The 20,630-nt window shown below is 38.1% G+C and overlaps 1 protein-coding gene across 2 annotated transcripts in view; it reads right to left on the minus strand.

Moving 5' to 3' along the window:
- The window catches only part of BCL3 (BCL3 transcription coactivator), a 77,782-nt gene that overhangs the window by 19,025 nt on the left and 38,127 nt on the right, over window positions 1-20,630 (minus strand). For both annotated transcript variants that reach the window (XR_010085996.1, XM_063436096.1), the window contains exons 2-3: window positions 20,075-20,222; window positions 6,480-6,588 (exon numbers count right to left, since the gene is read on the minus strand). Coding sequence is in view for 1 of the 2 variants with exons in the window: in XM_063436096.1 (XP_063292166.1) it covers window positions 6,480-6,588; window positions 20,075-20,222 (257 nt within the window). In the remaining variant the exon portion in view is untranslated. The remainder of the gene's footprint in view (window positions 1-6,479; window positions 6,589-20,074; window positions 20,223-20,630) is intronic.

Below are 20,630 nucleotides of genomic sequence, written 5' to 3' on the forward strand. Positions count from 1 at the left end.
TGAAGCATTAGAAGTAATCAATGCTTTAAAATGTGGCCTCACGTGTTTTTTTTCTCTCTCTGGCAACAAGAGAGCTCCCACTGGATTCAATTATTTTGATCACCAAAAAACAGATACAAAAACAGATATCAAATTCATGTTCCTAAAAGATACCAGGTTTGCATTCTGCTATGAACTTTGTATAACATTCTTCTCTAGCAACCACAGAGAATACTACAAGGGGTTTCAATGGGGACTGTCACTTTTATGTTTAGTTATCCCTAGAGTTAACAAATACGTATTTGCAAGATGTGAAAAATAAAATGTAAATGCAGAAATCCGCAGCACTTCACGTTGTTAATATATGCCTCCATCATAGCTCCATCACAATCATTGTTATTAAAACTGTCCTTTACACCTGGCAGTCAGCTCAGGGAAAGCATTCGATGAAGAGGAGAAATTAAACTTTTTTTTTTGTCTCTCATTTCATTTGTATTGTTTCTCTGGCTTTACCTTGTTTAAACTGGATTGTTATATCCTTTTGCAACTCTTAAACATAAATTTGAAAAAAAGTGAACCATCGTGTGAAAAAAGATAAGAATGAGTTATGGGAGATTTTCAGTGTTTTATTCAAAGGTGTAAATACCAGAGAAGTCATAGTTATTATTATTATTTTATTATTTATATAGCGCCATCACATTCCGTAGCGCTGTGCAATGGGATAGTTCCCTTTTAAGAGCCACTCCAAAGCCCAAATAAAACAATACAATGAAAATCACTGTTTAGTTGATATACCCCAAATAAAACATGTGTGCATTTAAAGGACCACTATAGGCACCCAGACCACTTCAGCTTAATGAAGTGGTCTCGGTGCCAGGTCCAGCTAGGTTTAACCCTTTTTTTTTTTATAAACATAGCAGTTTCAGAGAAACTGCTATGTTTATACTGAGGGTTAATCCAGCCTCTAGAGCCTCTAGTGCGCATTCAGCCGATGACGTCGCGAGGAAGGGGGAGAGGAGGAGGAAAGGAGAAAGGTAAGTGTTTAACCCCTTCCTCTCTCCAGAGCCCGGCGGGAGGGAGACCCTGAGGGTGGGGGCACCCTCAGGACACTATAGTGCCATGAAAACAAGTATGTTTTCCTGGCACTATAGTGGTCCTTTAATAATGTATTCTTTCATTTGGGGTACATCTGAAATTAAATCTGCAGTTTTTGCAAAATGAAGAGGACACACTCTTCACACATAAAGCTATTCAACGAGCTGTAGTGCTGTATGGGTCTGGACTGTCCCTTTAAAAGTAACAGTATGATAATTGAGAAGAGCTGTTTATGGCGGAATTAAACCTGCTGTTGTAATTTATTTTCTGTTATGTAAACTGCTGGACTGATCAAAAAGTAACACTGTAAGCAGAAATTTATACAAATATGCCCTTCAGTTTTAAAACAAACTTTTTAAAGGAACACTATAGTGTTCGGAAAATAAATGTAAAATCTTAACGCTATAGTGCCTTAGCCACTGTTTAAGTAACCGGGCCCCCGCTGCCAGGGTTAAAAGGTGATTTTTAATTACTTAGTCTCCCTCGCAGTGCTGGTTTCCTGCGTTCCACTCTGCCTCTTTGTCTGACATCATCACAATGAATTATCTCACCCAATCCAATACTCTCCTATAGTGTTTTACTTCACTATTTTGGCTGAATTGCCTCTTGTGGTTCTCAGTGTGACCACCACTAGAGGCAGCTAACAATGCAATGAAATGATTGCTGTACCTGCAGAATTACAATATTTTTAGCTGCAGCCTGCAGGGTTAAAACGACAGGGGTGGGGGTGGGGAGTTGGCGCACGTAGAGGTCATTAACTGCACCAATATCAGAATATTAGAAGGGCAATCAATAACAGACTATATCAGATGAAGAGATATAGCCAGATTTGCCGTGGTTATCTATTAACCCCTTAAGGACCAAACTTCTGGAATAAAAGGGAATCATGACATGTCACACATGTCATGTGTCCTTAAAGGACCACTCTAGTGCCAGGAAAACATACTCGTTTTCCTGGCACTAGAGTGCCCTGAGGGTGCCCCCACCCTCAGGGACCCCCTCCCGCCCGGCTCTGGAAAGGGGAAAGGGGTTAAATCTTACCTTTTTCCAGCGCTGGGCGGAGAGATCTCCTCCTGCTCTCCTCCCCCGATCCTCCTCTTCTCCTCCCCGTCGGCTGAATGCGCACGCGCGGCAAGAGCTGCGCGCGCATTCAGCCGGTCACATAGGAAAGCATTCATAATGCTTTCCTATGGACGCTGGCGTGCTCTCACTGTGAAAATCACAGTGAGAAGCACGCAAGCGCCTCTAGCGACTGTCAATGAGACAGCCACTAGAGGACATAGAGGGAAGGCTTAACCCATTCATAAACATAGCAGTTTCTCTGAAACTGCTATGTTTATGATAAAATGGGTTAACCCTAGAAGGACCTGGCACCCAGACCACCTCATTAAGCTGAAGTGGTCTGGGTGCCTAGAGTGGTCCTTTAAGGGGTTAAAGACTATGGAGTTATTTATTAAAGTGATAATTCACAAGAACTCAAAGTGACTTCAGAGTACATTTAAAATTTAAAACCAATGTAGCTGAACTGAATGCATAACGGACGTTCGACTATTCTTGTCTTAAATTTGAAATTTACTTTGAATTAGCCATGAATTACCAACGAGTCTCATTTTAGTGAATAACCCTGGCATCATTACTTTAAAAACTGAAGGGAGCCTTTGTTTAGATTACTTTTTTGTAATTACCTAATTTTAAGACCTGCTAAGGAACAGATGATTGTAATTATGTCCTGATATGTAAAACCATAGGATTTTTCCCATGATTGTATATACAGCATTTAGAGATCTAAACTGGAGAACTAAAGAATGAATCGCTATTAAATGGACATTGTAGTCACCCAAACCACTTCATCTCAATGAAATGGTCTGGGTGAAGTGTCCCTGTCCTTTTAACCTTTTTTGTTTTTAACCTTTTTTTGTTTTTGAAAGTGCAATGTTTACAGTACAGGGTTAAGTCCACCTGTAGAGGCACGTTTGCGTTACGGACCGAGTAAAACGCAGTCACATGACACAAAAGCCCCATAGGAAAGCAGTAATGCTTTCCTATGGGGAATTTTGAATGTGCATGTGACACTAGAGACACATGTGCTTTAGGTCCCCAATGCTCCTCTATGAGCATTGGATCGGACATCGGCGCAGAAGGCAGGGAGGTAAACAGCGCGTGGGAAATCTTAAAGTTTATAAAATTTTAATGCACCAGAGGGGCATGAATGAGAGTAGGAATAAGACTACTATAGCACTTTTGTATTCTTAATGCCATAGTGTTCCTTGAATAACTTATGTTAGCAGTATATCATTTTATGTCAAGACACGGAGGCTCATATGGCGTAACCCTTTCTCTTCGCAACAACAGAAAATAATAAACTATGTCAATGTAAAAATGTAATATCTACATGGTACAAACACTCTGTGACACAACTAACAACAGAAAATAAACTGTGTGAATGTAAAAATGTAATATCTCCGTGGTAGACCTCAACTCAAAACTGCAATAAATCACCCGGCGGCTCCAGTTAAAACTTCAATCCATTGACAAATCAAATACGTACGTCCTATAGGGACAAATTCCCCTTATATGAATCAGCCCTGCTATATGAACCGGGCTCTGCATCAATATGAAACAACCATGGCCTGCCTCTGTATGCAGCTCCTAGCATTGACAATAACGGAAATATGAACAACGTAATATCGCTTCAGCAGAGGTGTGAAAGAAAAGAGAATCTTCCCTTTCTATCAATGTAAATTGCTGTGGTTTATGTTGGTGATATATAAATACCATATAATAATATAATAATAATAATTCATAGCTAATATATGACACCCAGAGCTTTAATCATGGCACATCATTAGACTCATAGGGAAGGTTTCACAGGAGTGATTAAATAAGACATAAAGCTATTCTAGAATCCTATAATTATAGATACCTGTTGCATAATGATCCCACAAGAGATTTATATTAATGAATGCGTGTCTAGAATATGGTGTAAATGACAGGCAGAACTAGTGTCTACTAAACTATTTTGTTTATTTTCCTTTTACCTTTATGAGTTCTACATAACTTAGAATAGGCTGAAGATTATAGGGAGGAGAATACTCTTGATGAGTGATAAGTCTGCTTTACTCCTATCCTTGTGAGAGTGTCAGTTTGATTATTTTAGTCCTATAACACAGACAATCTTGCTTTTAGATAGGATTCTTTTAGACTATCTACTTTGTTGCGTGTTATACGTTTACCGAGGTGTATTATTTTCTTTGACCTTTGTGCACTTCTACTTCCACCTAAGTCTGGGGTCAATTTTGCATTTTAGATCTACTAGACGACACAGAGAAAAACAGCAAATATCCCATGCTAAAGTATCCTTTTGGGTTAATTTATTTAAACAGTGAAATGCAAAAAATGCAAAATAGAAATGCAAAATTTTATCCAAAATATCTGCTTTGGAAAAAAACATTCCCAGTTAGGCTATATTAGCTTGAATTTTGGACGTTTTTTTTTTTTGCGAAAAACAAATCAGAAAACAAATGTTAGGTAATGGAACTTTTCGTGTAATCGTGGAATATATTCTACCTTGGGTGTAGTTACCGGCAAAGTCTTTGTATAACTGCGTCTAAATTGTGTACTTTTTCAGTTACTGGAAATGGATGTTTTAAATAAATAAGAGAAATGAAAGTGATAACTCTATTTACCATTCATATCACTGGTGTTAATCTCCATTGTTGCAGAGCTTGTAATTTTAAATAAAAGCATGCACTGAGACTTGAAGGCAAAGTGAATAAAAAATGATATACAAATGATAGATAGATATATATATACACAATCACGTGAATGATCAGCCCAGAGATAGAAAGGAACAAGATGATACAATTTAATAAGACATGTACGCTCACAGAAAGACTGAGATAAGATGGAAAACACTGAAAACCTCTGGTATCCGTGCTTTAGTCATAGTGCCACGCTATTTCTGTCTTTTTCTAGCTTATTTGTCTCTCTCACCGGGCGGCCATTCTCAGTCCAATTTCTTGACCTTAAGTCCATGTCTGCCTCTTAGTTTTTGTTCCATCACATTTCCAGGTCAATATCTTGGTGTGTTTTCCACTAGTTCCAGTCTCCCAATGTATCTTTCATTTCCATTTCCCAGCAATTCTCACTTCAGTGAATAACTATTTCTATTTGTCTCAGTCCTTCCAACTGCCTTTATGTAATATTGTCAGTCCTCACTATTAGACAGTGCATCCCCTATCCAACACTACAGCCCCTATCCCTAAATGTATCCCCTAACTCCCTACTACAGCCTCCTAACCCCCACTACAGTCCCTTTTCTTTCTCACTACAGCCCGTTACCCTCCTACAACAATCCCTACCTCTCCACAGCAGAAAATATCCCCTATTACAGCCCCTATCATGGTGTGTGTGTCTGTGTCATGGGGTGTGTGTCTGTCTGTGTCATGGTGTGTATTTGTCATGGTATATGTGTGTTTCTGTGTCTGTCATGGTGTATATGTGTGTTTAAAAATAGTGTTTTTGCTCACCTTTTTTTTCCCCATGCAGCGTGCTGGTCTCCCCTCGACTGGCCCTGCCTCTATGGCTGAGATCATCAAGCTTGATGATCTCAGCCAATCCAATGCTTTGCCATTGGATTGGCTGCAAAACATTACACCAATCAGCATCTCCTTATAGAGATGCATTGAATCAATGTATCTCTATGGGGAACGTTCAGCACCTACAGAGTGTGGAGGCCCTGAATGTAGGTGCACTGGCACAGGAAGCACCTCTAGTGACCGTCTGAGTGACTGTCACTAGCGGTGTCACTTTGAAGCAATGTAAACACTGCCTTTTCTCCGAAAAGTCAGTGTTTACGTTGAAAAGCCTGTAGGGACATGCATATATAGATTACTCAATCATCTGTCATGGCAAGACATTGCCTTACATATTACACGCGACAATATATGGCGCAGCGACTTATGTGGCTGGCATACAATTTTTTTCCAGGGCTGCTTTGTATCCCCAGTCCGGCCCTGTTAGACATTATAGTTTCGCTTTGTTTGCTACTGACCCCGTCCTTCTGCCTCCATCTACCTCTGTGTCATTTCTTACAGTTGTCTCTCTCAGCCCGGCCACCCTATGACTTGTAGAATATTTGGTAATTTCAGTATTCACAAAAAAGGTTGTTTACAACAGATTTCTATATATTGATTTGCCTTAAATTACATTGCAATCAGAGAACCCGAGAAAACTATTTGTCAACCTTTATGAGCTGTATGGTCAACCTTTATGAGATGTAGATGGAAGTAGTATCTTTTGCCTAGTAGATTTTTAAAAAAAAATTTTTTGCATTGGAAGCTTTTTGAATTATGAGCCATGAATCTTTGAGTAAAGGTATCTAGTATAGCAGATCACTCACTTACCTGCCTTAGATTGTTGACGGGGTCCATGTTTTTATGCCCCTGATGGAGAAGATAAATCACCCACTGGGCAGCTTGAATGTTTCCATGTACTACGGCAATGTGCAGTGCTCTGCTCAAAGAGAAGAAACATTGAGTTGAGGTGTTTAGTAGTTAGGGAGACAGAAGACTATATTGTGCACCAGCTTTGGACACATGGAGATATGAAGTGAGCATAATACCTATTTACATTTTATCTACGATATCTTTGAATCAACTATATTACACATTGAATGTTTCTATTGTTTTTATCTTCCCGAAGAGGAATTTCAACAAGAAATAGTGGTGGGATGCTGCCCTAAAAAGCATACCAGTCCAGTTTACAGAGCCAATAATATAGGCTCTTGAAAATGTGAGTGAACCATTTATCTACCTCACCTAAATTGCACAAGTGTTCTACAATCTGCACTATATTATATTTTTTTATTTTTCATTTTTGTATGCAATGTATACAATCCAAGAGATTGAGATTCTGTGAAGTAATTCCTCAACATTTATAGCACTCCACATGAGGTATATATTAATGATATACCATACACTTTTTTTTCTATATTAATTAGTGTACAGATCAGCTATTCACAAATTTCACCACTAGCACATCTGTTGTAGTACACATTCTCCTAAAAGGAGATTTTTGGTTTTAATTTATATTATATATCCTCCTGGGACCCGAGGAAAAAAAATGTCTTCCAATTTGTTAGTTTTTTTGTGTGATTTCCTACCTAGGAGGATCCCAGCACCCCAGCCTATCACATAACATGATCACTGGAAAGCCCAGGATGTCATCTTTACAATAAAGCAGGGGTTGATAGAGTAGCTCAAAAGAATAAAAGGAGATGCATGTGAATGAAATGTCCAGTACAGAGGACACGAGTTAATGGGCTGGGTACCAGGAGGATATTATTAGGATGTGTTGAATTGGAGGTTTAATTGGTGAGATTACATAACTGTGAATGGAAGAGGAATGAGATGTGGAGTCAAGATATAAAATAACTAACATCTAAAAAAAAAAAAAGCCAAAACTAAAGTTATTCCAAAATTAGGTATTAAAAATAAAAAAAAACAAGATACAAACTAAGAGGCATTGGACTGGATAAAACAAACATATACAGTGAGGGAAAAAAGTATTTGATCCCCTGCTGATTTTGAACTTTGTCCACTGACAGAGAAATGATCAGCCTATAATTTTAATGGTAAGTATATTTTAACTGTGAGAGACAGAATAACAAAAAATCAATCCAGAAAAACGCATGTCAAAAAAGTAAAAAATTGATTTGTATGTCAATGAGTGAAATAAGTATTTGACCCCTTTGACTTAGTACTTGGTGGCCAAACCAAGCACCAGAGCATGGAGCACCAGACCAAGGGAGACTGAAAGTTATTTTGTGTTTCTTCCATTTGTGAATAATCACACCAACTGTTGTCACCTTCTCACCAAGCTGCTTGGTAAAGGTCTTGTAGCCCATTCCAGCCTTGTGTAGGTCTACAATCTTGTCCCTAACATCCTTGGACAGCACTTTGGTCTTGGCCATGGTGGATAGTGATGTCCCGAACGGTTCGCTGGCGAATAGTTCCTGGCGAACATAGCTTGTTCGTGTTCGCCACGGATGGCGAACACATGCGATGTTCGGTCCGCCCCCTATTCGTCATCATTGAGTAAATTTTGACCCTGTACCTCACAGTCAGCAGAAACATTCCAGCCAATCAGCAGCAGACCCTCCCTCCCATACCCTCCCACCTCCTAGACAGCATACAATTTAGATTAATTCTGAAGCTGCATTCTTTTTTTTTATTATTAATTTTTTTGTGTGTGTGTTTGTGTTTATTATACATTATCCTCCATAGCCAGTAACCTGTGTTTATTATACATTATCCCCCATAGCCAGTAACCTGTGTTTATTATACATTATCCCCCCATAGCCAGTAACCTGTGTTTATTATACATTATCCCCCCACAACCAGTAACCTGTGTTTATTATACATTATCCCTCCATAGCCAGTAACCTGTGTTTATTATACATTATCCCCCCATAGCCAGTAACCTGTGTTTATTATACATTATCCCCCATAGCCAGTAACCTGTGTTTATTATACATTATCCCCCCATAGCCAGTAACCTGTGTTTATTATACATTATCCCCCCACAACCAGTAACCTGTGTTTATTATACATTATCCCTCCATAGCCAGTAACCTGTGTTTATTATACATTATCCCCCCATAGCCAGTAACCTGTGTTTATTATACATTATCCTCCCATAGCCAGTAACCTGTGTTTATAATACATTATCTCCCCATAGCCAGTAACCTATGTTTATTATACATTATCCTCCCATAGCCAGTAACCTGTGTTTATTATACATTATCCCTCCATACCCAGTAACCTGTGTTTATTATGCATTTTCCCCCCCATAGCCAGTAACCTGTGTTTATTATACATTATCCCTCCCATAGCCAGTAACCTGTGTTTATTATATATTATCCCTCCCATAGCCAGTAACCTGTGTTTATTATACATTATCCCTCCCATAGCCAGTAACCTGTGTTTATTATACATTATCGCTCCCATAGCCAGTAACCTGTGTTTATTATACATTATCCCCCCATAGCCAGTAAACTGTGTTAATTATACATTATCCCCCATAGTTTATCGTTGGACCTAGGCAGCATGATGTCTTAGGCCGGCCAAGAGAGTGAGTGAGTGAGTGAGTGAATAATATAATATATATGTTCAGAAACATATTAGTAATATATGTAAATCGGGTTCGTGCAAAGAGGGTGAAAACACACTTATTGCATCAAATTTACAAAGCCAAACTTTTAAAAGCTTTCCTAATTTCTTTCTCAGGATGAGGAATATATCGGTTGTAGACTGAGAATTTCCATCTGCCCAATCTTTTAATAATATGCACTGGAGTGTCAGTGTTGAAGGAGACCGAAGCTGCCCCTATTCTAAATGAAAGACCCGAGACATGGATACAACCCAATCTTAGGAGTAGTGTTCTGATGTAGAAGATGAATTTAGCCGTAGTCAGAGGGATTCAGTGAGAGTAGTGGTGAAATGTGTGTGGCATGACTGAGTGTGGGTAAGTAAGAGTCAAGTATTTTAACTGGGCACTAGTTCTAGGTGGGATAAAGTGGTATAGGGGATGGATGAGTAGTTTGGTTAGTTTTAGAGGTTTGTAGAGAAAGTATATAGTGATCATGATTTTTTGCGATATCCAATATTTTTAAGGTGGTCTCAAACAAACATAAAATGCTATATAAAATTTGTGGGAATATCGAATAGTCGTGTACAGTAAATCAGAGAGGGCTCAGAATATCGAACCATCGATCGGTAACCTGGATGAAGTAGGGGGTCTATCTGTTTTATTAAATACGCGGTAATATGCTTTTAATGGGATAGGACGTTAGGAAAGGTGTGTGATTGGGATAAGTGGTTGTGGCTGTATTTATACATTTAAAAAATGGTGAGTTTGCGGTTGTGCAAATGGACTGTTTGCGGTTGTTTGCGGTGCGTTAAACGGGGAGTTTGGTCTGTCACTGTGAAGCGGGCGTAACCCTTACTCTACCTGATCGATACAATATCATACCTGATGTTTTAAAGCACGTTATTCCAAACAATTTAGGAATGTTAGGTGATTTATGCCCTTTATGGATTAAAACCAGACTCTGCATCAACTATGTAATTTTCCATGGGAGTTTTGCCATGGATCCCCCTCCGGCATGCCACAGTCCAGGTGTTAGTCCCCTTGAAACAACTTTTCCATCACTGTTGTGGCCAGAAAGAGTCCCTGTGGGTTTTAAAATTCGCCTGCCTATTGAAGTCTATGGCGGTTTGCCCAGTTCGCCCGTTCGCGAACATTTGCGGAAGTTCGCGTTCGCCGTTCGCGAACAGAAAATTTTATGTTCGCGACATCACTAATGGTGGAGAGTTTTTAATCTGGTTGATTGATTGCTTCTGTAGATAGGTGTCTTTTATACAGGTAACGAGCTGAGATTAGGAGCTCCTCCTTCAAGAGAGTGCTCCTAATCTCAGCTCGTTACCTGTATAAAAGACACCTGGGAGCCAGAAATCTTGATTGATAGGGAATCAAATACTGTTTTCACTCATTGACATGCAAATTAATTAATAACGTTTTTGACATGCATTTTTCTGGATTTCTTTTTTTTTGTTGTTCTGTCTCTCACTGTTAATACACCTGCCATTAAAATTATAGCTTGATAATTTCTTTGTCAGTGGACAAACGATCAAAATCAGCAGGGGATCAAATACTTTTTCACCTCACTGTAGCAATTTGGAGTTACAGAATTCGACCAATGTGACGATCATCCAAAATTCAGACTAATCACAATTCATTTGAATCTGAACACACAAGTCAGAGTAACAAAGTCTGTTACTAAAATTAATTTTATCTCTTTTCAAACAGGCAACAAATAGACTGCAATTGGAAAAATGTCATTCGATTAATAGTGATAATGTTATCTTATGTAACATAAGCCAACCCTAAGAATGTTAAATGAAAAGGGCAGGGCAAAACACCGGTGGATATATAGTGAATAAACTGCCATTGTACACATTAAAACACCTACACCAATGATTCATTGCTAATGATAATAAAAACTAAATCTCATATGCAAAAAAAAACATCAAATATTTAGTTGAAAGAAAAATTATAACAAAACATATAATTATAACAAAATGATTGCCTTAAAAAGGTGAAGGCAATTTGAACTATGGACTAAATATCTGAAGGTGGAATCATAAAAATAGTTAATTTTATTTTTGTTTGTTTCCATGGTGATTTTAGAATGTTTTCCCATATTTGACCTTTATAACTGAGCCCTGCTTTATCACTGTTTGTTTTGGGGTAAGAACAGAACAGATTAAATGCACACAAAGCATGTGATTTACGTGCATATAGGTGGTTGACCTGAGCTATGCATGCACCTAGTTGAACCAAACGGAAAGAGCTGTTAAACGTTATTAGTTTAAGAGAAGAGAGCAGAGGGGAGGAGGAAATGGTTACATGTGCGTCAGTTTTAGGAAGTTTAAGGGATTTCACAGAAAATACAGCTCTTACTATAAAGTGAAACTAAATAGCCTTGTGGGTGGAGGAGAAGAGAGAAGCAATGAAGACAGAGAGAATAACGACTGATAATCCTGGATTCTACAAATGTATCCTCACTTGTTCAATTCATTGTCATGCAACATTGTGTTGTCTGTATTAAAGGTCTAGGCAACTTCTGATAACGTTCTCTCATATAATAGATTCCTTCTCTTAGAGAACTCTAAATGGAAGGTGATAGAACACAAAAATTTTGACATATCAGCCAATTGCAACATGCTGCTCTCCATGTCTAACCCAAGTTTATTGTTTTTACCCTGGTGTCCTTCGTCTATAGTGTATTCCACCGCTCCATAACAATAAAACTCACACAGTAATATGCTGTTATCATAGAGCTCCCAAGCAATCAAGCTCCCAGTAATTTGCAAATTTTATAAATGGTTCTAAGGGCTTTCCAGGACAATCACACGCTCAGTAAAATGTGCGGTGTATGTGGGTGTATCACAGAGCTCCTCAGCTGTTTAACTCACGTATGCTTGCACTGCAACAAATATGCTTAGAAAAAACATTTGAGCAAATTAAATACATTGATCTTTTGCTTTAGTGTAGCCGTATCTCCACAGACAAACAAGACAAAGGGATAGACAGATAATAGGTGAGAAGACCGGTGTGGGGAAGCAAGAATGGAAGGATAAATTAATTCCTTAGCGAATTCGAAAGGCTAGGAAGTAACATGACATACAAATAAGGTTAGGAATTGTTGAAGTGTTTACATATTGCAATGGAATACAAGGAAATAGTGAGATACAGGAAGAAATCAATTTCAAAACTAACAGGGTGTGGATGGAGTGGGTGCAAAGGCCAAATGTACATAGAAAAGGAGGTGAGAGAGCAAAGGGACTGCAAGTGTGATAGGATATAAGTATTTAACCCCTTAAGGACTGGACTTTTTTTGCGATGTTGTACATTTGCGACCAGGCATCTTTTTACACTTTTGTGGTGTTTGTGTTTAGCTGTAATTTTCCGCTCTCTCATTTACTGTTCCTATACAAATTATATATTGTTTTTTTCAGGACAAAAGGGGCTTTCTTTACATACCATTATTTATATAATCTCATGTAATTTAGTTTTAAAAAAATGAAAAAATATGATGAAAAATTGAAAAAAAAATACATGTTTTTTGACTTTTATGTGAAAAATCTTTTACTCATCTACAAAAGCGAATGAAAAAAACTGCTAAATAGATTCAAAATTTTGTCCTGAGTTTAAAAATACCCAGTGTTTACATGCTTTTTGCTATTTTTTTGCATGTTATAGGGCTATAAGTACATGTAGGATATTGCGGTTTCAAAACATACATTTTTAAAATGTATCAATAGTGACATTGTAACACTATTATCTGTCATAAATCGCTGAATAACACCCCACATGTACATATTTTTTTTAAAGCAGACAACCCAGGGTATTCAATATGGGGTATGTCCAGACTTTTTTAGTAGCCACTTAGTCGCAAACACTGGCCAAAGTTAGCGTTCATATTTGTTTGTGTGTGAAAAAAGTAAAAAACTAAATTGAACGCTAATTTTGGCCAGTGTTTGTGACTAAGTGGTTACTAAAAAAGACTGGACATACCCCATTTGCAATACCTTGGGTTGTCTTCTTTTGCAAATGGTATGCCATCATGGGGGTAATTCTCATTCCTGGGCTACCATACGCTCTCAAAGGCAACGTAACCAACCTGGCCATTTTCAATGTAAAAATATTTGACCCATATATTTGACCCTGTAACTTTCAAAAACGCTATAAAACCTGTACATGGGGGGTACTTTTATACTCAGGAGACTTTGCTGAACACAAACATTAGTGTTTCAAAACTGGAAAATGTATCACAACAATTATATCATCAGTAAAAGTGCTGTTTGTGTGTGAAAAATGCAAAAAAAGTCACTTTCACTGACAATATCATCGCTGTGATATGTTTTACTGTTTTGAATCACTAATATTTGTGTTCAGCAAAGTCTCCCGAGTAAAACAGTACCCCCCATGTACAGGTTTTAGGGTGTCGTAGAACGTTACAGGGTAAAATACAGTGCTAGCAAATTAAATTCTCTGCAATTTCGGCGTGGGTTGGCAGGCAGGTCCCTCAAATTGCAATTAATAAAATTACTTAATTAGGTAAAAATATTACATAAATACGCACGTAGAATTTAAATATATATGCATATTTATATATTTGAAGTCTACATGTATATTTATATAATTATTTATGTAATTTTGTATATGGACATATGAATAGTTCGTATTCTTTTTATTTATTTATATATACATAGATATATATACAATTTCATTCTAAGTGTATTTTGATATAAATATATATATATTAATATCAAAATACAGTTAGAATAAAATTTCGTATAGATATATAATTTTTTTTTAAATTTTTATTATTATTTTTATTTTTTTAATTTAATTTAATTTACTTATTATTTGTATTTTATAATAATATATATATACAATATATATAGTTATTATATATATTATATATATATGTGTGTAATTTAATAATACGTGTATTTTTATATTAATATATGTACATATTAATATAAAAATAAACTTAGCATGACATTATATATATGATATATAGACATATATTATATAGGTATAATATATGTCTATATATCATATATATATATATACACATATATAATATTTTTTTTTTTATTCACTATAACTTTAATTTTTTTCTGATTTTACACTGGCAGGGAGACTGCCTGTCAGCACAGACAGTCCCCCTGCAGGCAGATACTTGGACACCTATTGTGACCATGTGGTCGCCCTGTTGGGCGATCACATGGCCACAGGGGTCCTAATCCGCCATGGGGAGACTGTCTGGGCTGCAGGCAGTCTCCCCACAACTGGAGCAACGCCGATCGCCGCCGGGGGAACGACGGCGATCGGGTAAGTACCTCTTAAATTTAGGACGGTTCAGGACCGTCGTCGGTCGGCAACGCAAAAATGCCGATGACGGTCCTGAACCGTCTAGCGTCGTTAAGGGGTTAACATGGGAAGAAAAGGGGGAATCCTGTGGTCACATAGTGCAGAATGTGTAAACAAGGTGGGAGAGGGGGGCATGCAGAGGTGCTAGGTGGAAATCTGTGGTCGCAGAGTGTTGGTGGGGAGTGGGGTGAAGATGTGTGGTTTCTATACGGCATATTGGGTGGTTTCTCTACTCCCGTCCATCACTTCCAGTAACAACATTAACAGCTGGCTTCCAGATCACATGCGTGTTAATAAATATCAGACACACGCAAGCACAACATAAACTGTCTGGCAAAGCACAACATACACTGTGACATGTGGACTGACATAAAATGTTTTCCATGATAAAATGTTTTGCCATTCGTGTCTGCACTCATGTAAAAGGATACCCACCAAAACAGCAATCAATATGTTAATTCCACCAAAATACAATGATTATCATTGATTTCTGATTTTTGTTCTTAACATACAAAACAATATCTACCAAAGTGTCCCATTTTTAGATTACTCTGGTGTGTTTTAGTTAATTCTATATTTAGTAAAACTGCAATGTTAGAAATATTTCTCTGTTTTTACATAATGCCCATTTAGACGTTTTTATATATAATATAAAATAATAATATCTCTTTTATATATATATTATATACAAAGTAAAAAAAAAAAAAAAAAGACCAAATAGATTAGTAATTGTTCGTTTATTTATCTTCCAGTGTAACAATTTAACAGCTACTAAGGATCTGCTGATAGTTTACGGATGTCTATAAAACACAAAGATAATGACTGTGTTTTAAAGGGTACTGTCACTTCTGTGGAATTTACAACATTAAATAAAACAATGAAAATCACCTGTAACTTTCACCTGAACAACTTTAGCTTAATGAAGCAGTTTTGGTGTGTAGAACATGCCCCTGCAGCCTCACTGCTCAATCCTCTGCCATTTAGGAGTTAAATCCCTTTGTTTATGAACCCTCCCTGCATGTGACTTGCACAGCCTTCCATAAACACTTTCTGTAAAGAGAACCCTATTTAGGCTTTCTTTATTGCAGGTTCTGTTTAATTAACATTTTCTTATCCCCTGCTATGTTAATAGCTTGCTAGACCCTGCAAGAGACTCCTGTATGTGATTAAAGTTCAATTTAGAGATTGAGATACAATTATGTAAGGTAAATTACATCTGTTTGAAAGTGAAAACATTTTTTTTTTCATGCAGGCTCTGTCAATCATATCCAGGGGAGGTGTGGCTAGGGCTGCATAAATAGAAGTGATTTAACTCCTAAATGACAGTGAATTGAGCAGTGAAATTGCAGGGGAATGATCTATACACTAAAACTGATTTATTTAGCTAAAGTAATTTAGGTGACTATAGTGTTCCTTTAACCTTTTTTTTTTTTTTTGCAGAAAATGGGTTGTTTTCTATTACATTTATATGACTGTCTTAACAAATTACATCATAATCCAGTTCAGATAAGGCAAAGCCAATGCAAACTTTGCAAATGAAGAGGGGAAATAGAAGATGGTGGAATTTCTCCTCATGTTTTCTATTCTGACTGACAGTGGAAAGGACAGAGCTTCTAGCATGACTGACAGCTAGCTACGATGGAGACACTTAGTTGCGGGATAAAAAAGTGCATATTTCTGCATTTAATTTAATTTTTTTACATCTCACAAATACAGGGATAAATATAATTAAACATTTTTAAAAAACCTTGAAAGTGGCAGTTTCCCTTTTAAACAATACTACTCTGAGGTATGTATTTTTATATGCACCCCTAAAATCAAGCCAAAGATATTGCTCTTTTCTCTTAAGGCAATCTGATTGTGAGTTGTGCTAATTTTAGCCTTGATTTGATATTTTTTGGAGAAGCTTTTCAAATTATTTAATATTTTTGAATAAGCTTTTTAAATTTTTATTTTCAAATTATTAAAATATCAAAAATTATGTCACATTAAAAAAAAATCAATATATAAAAAAAAGATAAAAAATATTAAGATATGTTTTATAGGGGCGGGGCCAGGCCGCCGGGCGAGCTGGTCGCATGTCAGACCAGCTCCTGACACTTTTAACGAAAAGAACCAGAAATCTAACTAGATTGGCATAAAAAGCTGACAGGCGACGGCGAAACTCAGCGGGTGGAGAGCACCGGACCCAGGGTGAGGCTGGCCCGACCGGTTTCAGTCCCCTGGTGGATAAATCCTCACTGGCGCCAACGAGGCCTACTCCGGCGGTGAGTGGGGCAGACGGCCGCTGCCCCGCTATCCTGCACAGCGGTGCTCAGACAGGAGCCAGACCCGTGGAGACGTGGCCCCGTTTCCCCCCCCCCCCATGGACCGGGGGGGTGATCCCGGTCCCCACCCCCAGCATGCCCCGACCATCCTGGGTGCAAAAGCAGGGCCGCCCGGATCCCACACCAAGGCGCAGCAGACAAGATGGCGGAGACCATAGATGCTGGCGCCAAAACCGAGGCGCGGCCCACACCGCTCCCTCCGAAAAATATGTACCTGCGGGCAGATCCGGCAAGCAGCGGCACCTCCACAAGAGGGTTTCACTGGAGATCCCTGCCTGCAAACCACAAGCCTGAACACAAGCGATGGCCCATCTTGAAAGTCACTACCTACCTACTCACGGAGGAAGCTTGGCTGCCGCGACTGCCTCCCTGGGCCTAAAGACCAGCCTGTACAGGATCCCCATTGATGGCCACGAGGAATCAGCAACAGCATGGTGCCCAGAACGCACAGCACTGCGGGGCATCTAACCGCCGGCAAGGACATGACCACGCCACACAGCAAATCGGTCTGCGGGGATACCCCAGAGATATCGGGCGGTCAGACCAGCTGACCCATCTGGCAGGGCACCGGTGGACTATGTCGGAAGCCTCGGCTTACCTGGAAGACTGTATGTTTAACAGTATGTTGCCACCTATTTTTGTTCTAACCCTTATCCACCAGGACAGGCATATACATCTTGGGACACTCATAATTTTACTGCCGTCTAACACAATCTTTACAATGCATATATGTTTAGTTAATGATGTGCTACTGTCCAAACTCAATCAGCAGATTGTATGTATAACGGTGCCCGGCAAGAACAAAGTTATTGTTACATAGATAGTCAATCTAGGGAGCCCACCCATCTTCTCTGTTCCCGTTTCCTCCTCTAAAACCTGTGTACTACTCTGCACATTTTCCACCAGTTTAGACTTTAGCTTGCATCTTACCATATAAAATGTGCTGTCTAACTGAATCCCATGACTAAGATTAACTTTATACCCTTAAGCTACTGTCACCACTAGTCTGGGTAATTCATTTTGGACAACCAGCATGTACCCAACCTGTTTTCTCATCTATTGTTTAAAAAAAAAATGTGTGCGCACTTGCTAAATGCTTCACAACTGTCTGAACTCCTGTATGTTTATATTACTTAAGAATGCTGTTGTGGCATTACAGTCCAACGTTTGTTATACATGCACATCAAAAATAAAGAATTTAAAAAAAAAGATATGTTTTATATATAATCAATCATTTGCAAAGTTTATTCAAAAATATTATGTCCAGGCCTTTATTGGTATTATAAATAAGTGCTAAGCACCTATACCAAATCAGCTCTTATTTTCCTTCTGTTGAAGATATTAGACAAAAGAAGCACAACAGAGCATGAGTTAGGAGCAATTGGCATGTGTGTGTGGTACAGGAAATCTGAGACCTAAAAACTCTCCTGTAATCAAGCTCTGGGACAGTCTCATAGCAGTCACTCCTTCTTCTGTAAGATCACGTTTATGATCTTGGTCTAATTCAGTAATTATTTTGATGGAAGAGCATTGAGTCAAATTAAACTCATGTGGTAACACTGCTCCAGCAGTCAGATGCTTCTCTTAGAGAAGCACTTAATCCAATGAGAAGCATAATTAACATACTGCATAATCATGCTGGGAATGATTATACTGAATGTAATAACCTTCGATTTTCAAAGGTCTTAAGGAGGAAGAGCCTCTAGTGGATGTCTGTCTGACAGCCAATAGAGGTGTGGTTTTGGACAAATGTAAACATTACAGTTTCTCATAAACAACAATGTTTCACATTGTGTGAAAAAAAGAAGCATTGTCTATGTACCCAAATCACTGCATTAAGATTAACAGGGTAATTCACTAAAGACAAATTCAAATTGAAGGCCAAGGTAGCCAAACTGGAAGCCTAGATGGCATAGAAAATGTTTTTAAATGTTGCTATTTTGATCTAAAATGTGAAATTCACTTTAAATTTTCACATAACTGAATAATCATGTTAGTTGCTTCAGTGATTAGAGTGTCCCTTTAAGGTAAGTGTACATTTTATTAAGTATGTATTAATAAAATGGGAGCTATAGCATGGATTGTCTGTAACTTAAAGTGAATAATAGCTGAATGAAAAATAATTCTCCAAGTTTTCGAATGAGCTATTTTGGGGTAAAAATTTTAATTCATTGTGAATTCTCTTTGAATTTTCTACAATTCCTGTTTGCAGGGTTCTTCACCAAGATACATCTAACCTCTTCAGTTATATTACAAGAACTAAACTAACCCGAGTGACTGAACTGAGCTCTCTGACATGCATGGTTCCCTACCAAAGGCATACCCAGGATTTGGACATTCCTTAACTTTGTTCCAGTGATGATACTGACAAAACCCATACTGTTGGTGGGTGTCCGTTGAGATATGCTTATCTCTTATTAATGCATATGTTATCTGTCATCCTTCTAATTCAACTTCAGTTGTTTATTCAATCTACATTGCGTTGGTAAATATCTATTTTGAATAGTCAGTGGATCTACACCAGTCTATTAAATTGTCTTTGGCTTTCAACATTGTGCCTGAAGATATAGAACAGGTAAATCAAGCTCCCGGACATGCGGAATTACATTTTTATTTTTTTTAAAATAAACTTAGCGGAAAGGGCAAGATTTCATCTGCAGTGCCTACCCAATGTCCTGACAATAAGAGCTTCATACGTGCAGGAAATCAGAAGAAGTGCATGCAGGTGTAAATCTTAGTTGCACAATTACAGGATTATTCACTAAAGTGAAAACTGGCTATTTTGGCCTTACATTTTAAATCCCCACCAATTAGTAAATAACACTGTAAATGCTGAAATGTTGAGAACTAACTTTCTAAGTTATAATCGGACCTAGCCGAGCTGGAGACACAGCCTAGTCGGAAAATTCTTCTATTTTTGGTTAGGTGGCATAAAACATATTTCTTTCATTATTTCTGCACAAAACACAGACTGGTGAAGAGACTTCTTATTGAATTGGGCCAACAGAATATCAGATTGAGCACTAACAAATAAATCCGTAAAGAGCTTGGTAAGGGGGTGCATTGCACAATTTATGGCTGAAAAAGGCCCAATGATTTGGGGTACAGCTGGTAAGGATGGATTAGCAGAGGAACAATCAATAAGGTAGTTGATTCTAAATCCTTACGTGTCTCCATCATCATCTGATTGGGTAGCTGCCTCGATATCTGCCTGGATCTGCAGGTCAGGGCTTAGCAACATTGGCAGAAGTGGTGTGTTCAGCATGACATGGCTCGGAAATGAATACAAAGATTGTAAAAAGGAAGGCGCGTCCCCTGAAATCAGAGTAAAAAGAGAGATTATGTACCTTCATGGAATGTTTGTTATGTACGCAGTTCTTCCAAGTGTGTCAAAAGCCCTCATGTGCAAGAAAACAGGTGTCACATCCTACATGTGCATTTCTTACATGAGAAACGAAAGGTAACATTTTATCTACCTACGTGTGACATTCCAAAAGTTGACTTAAACCCAACATATTCTTCACAACTCTAGTGAACCACATTCAGTAAAAATAGAATATGAAAAAATGCAACCCTAGGCTGTTGGAGTGTCTCTCACAATTTTGATTTAAGCATCTAAAACATGGCTTGCACTGGGGCATTCTCACGTCAACTAAGCTCCTAATCAAGTATCATTTTTTTTTGCTTTCACTATTTAATGAACAGCTTTAAAGTTGTATGCCT

The sequence above is a fragment of the Pelobates fuscus genome, chromosome 11 (genome assembly GCF_036172605.1).
Source record: "Pelobates fuscus isolate aPelFus1 chromosome 11, aPelFus1.pri, whole genome shotgun sequence".
In the NCBI taxonomy this organism is placed as follows: Eukaryota; Metazoa; Chordata; class Amphibia; order Anura; family Pelobatidae; genus Pelobates; species Pelobates fuscus.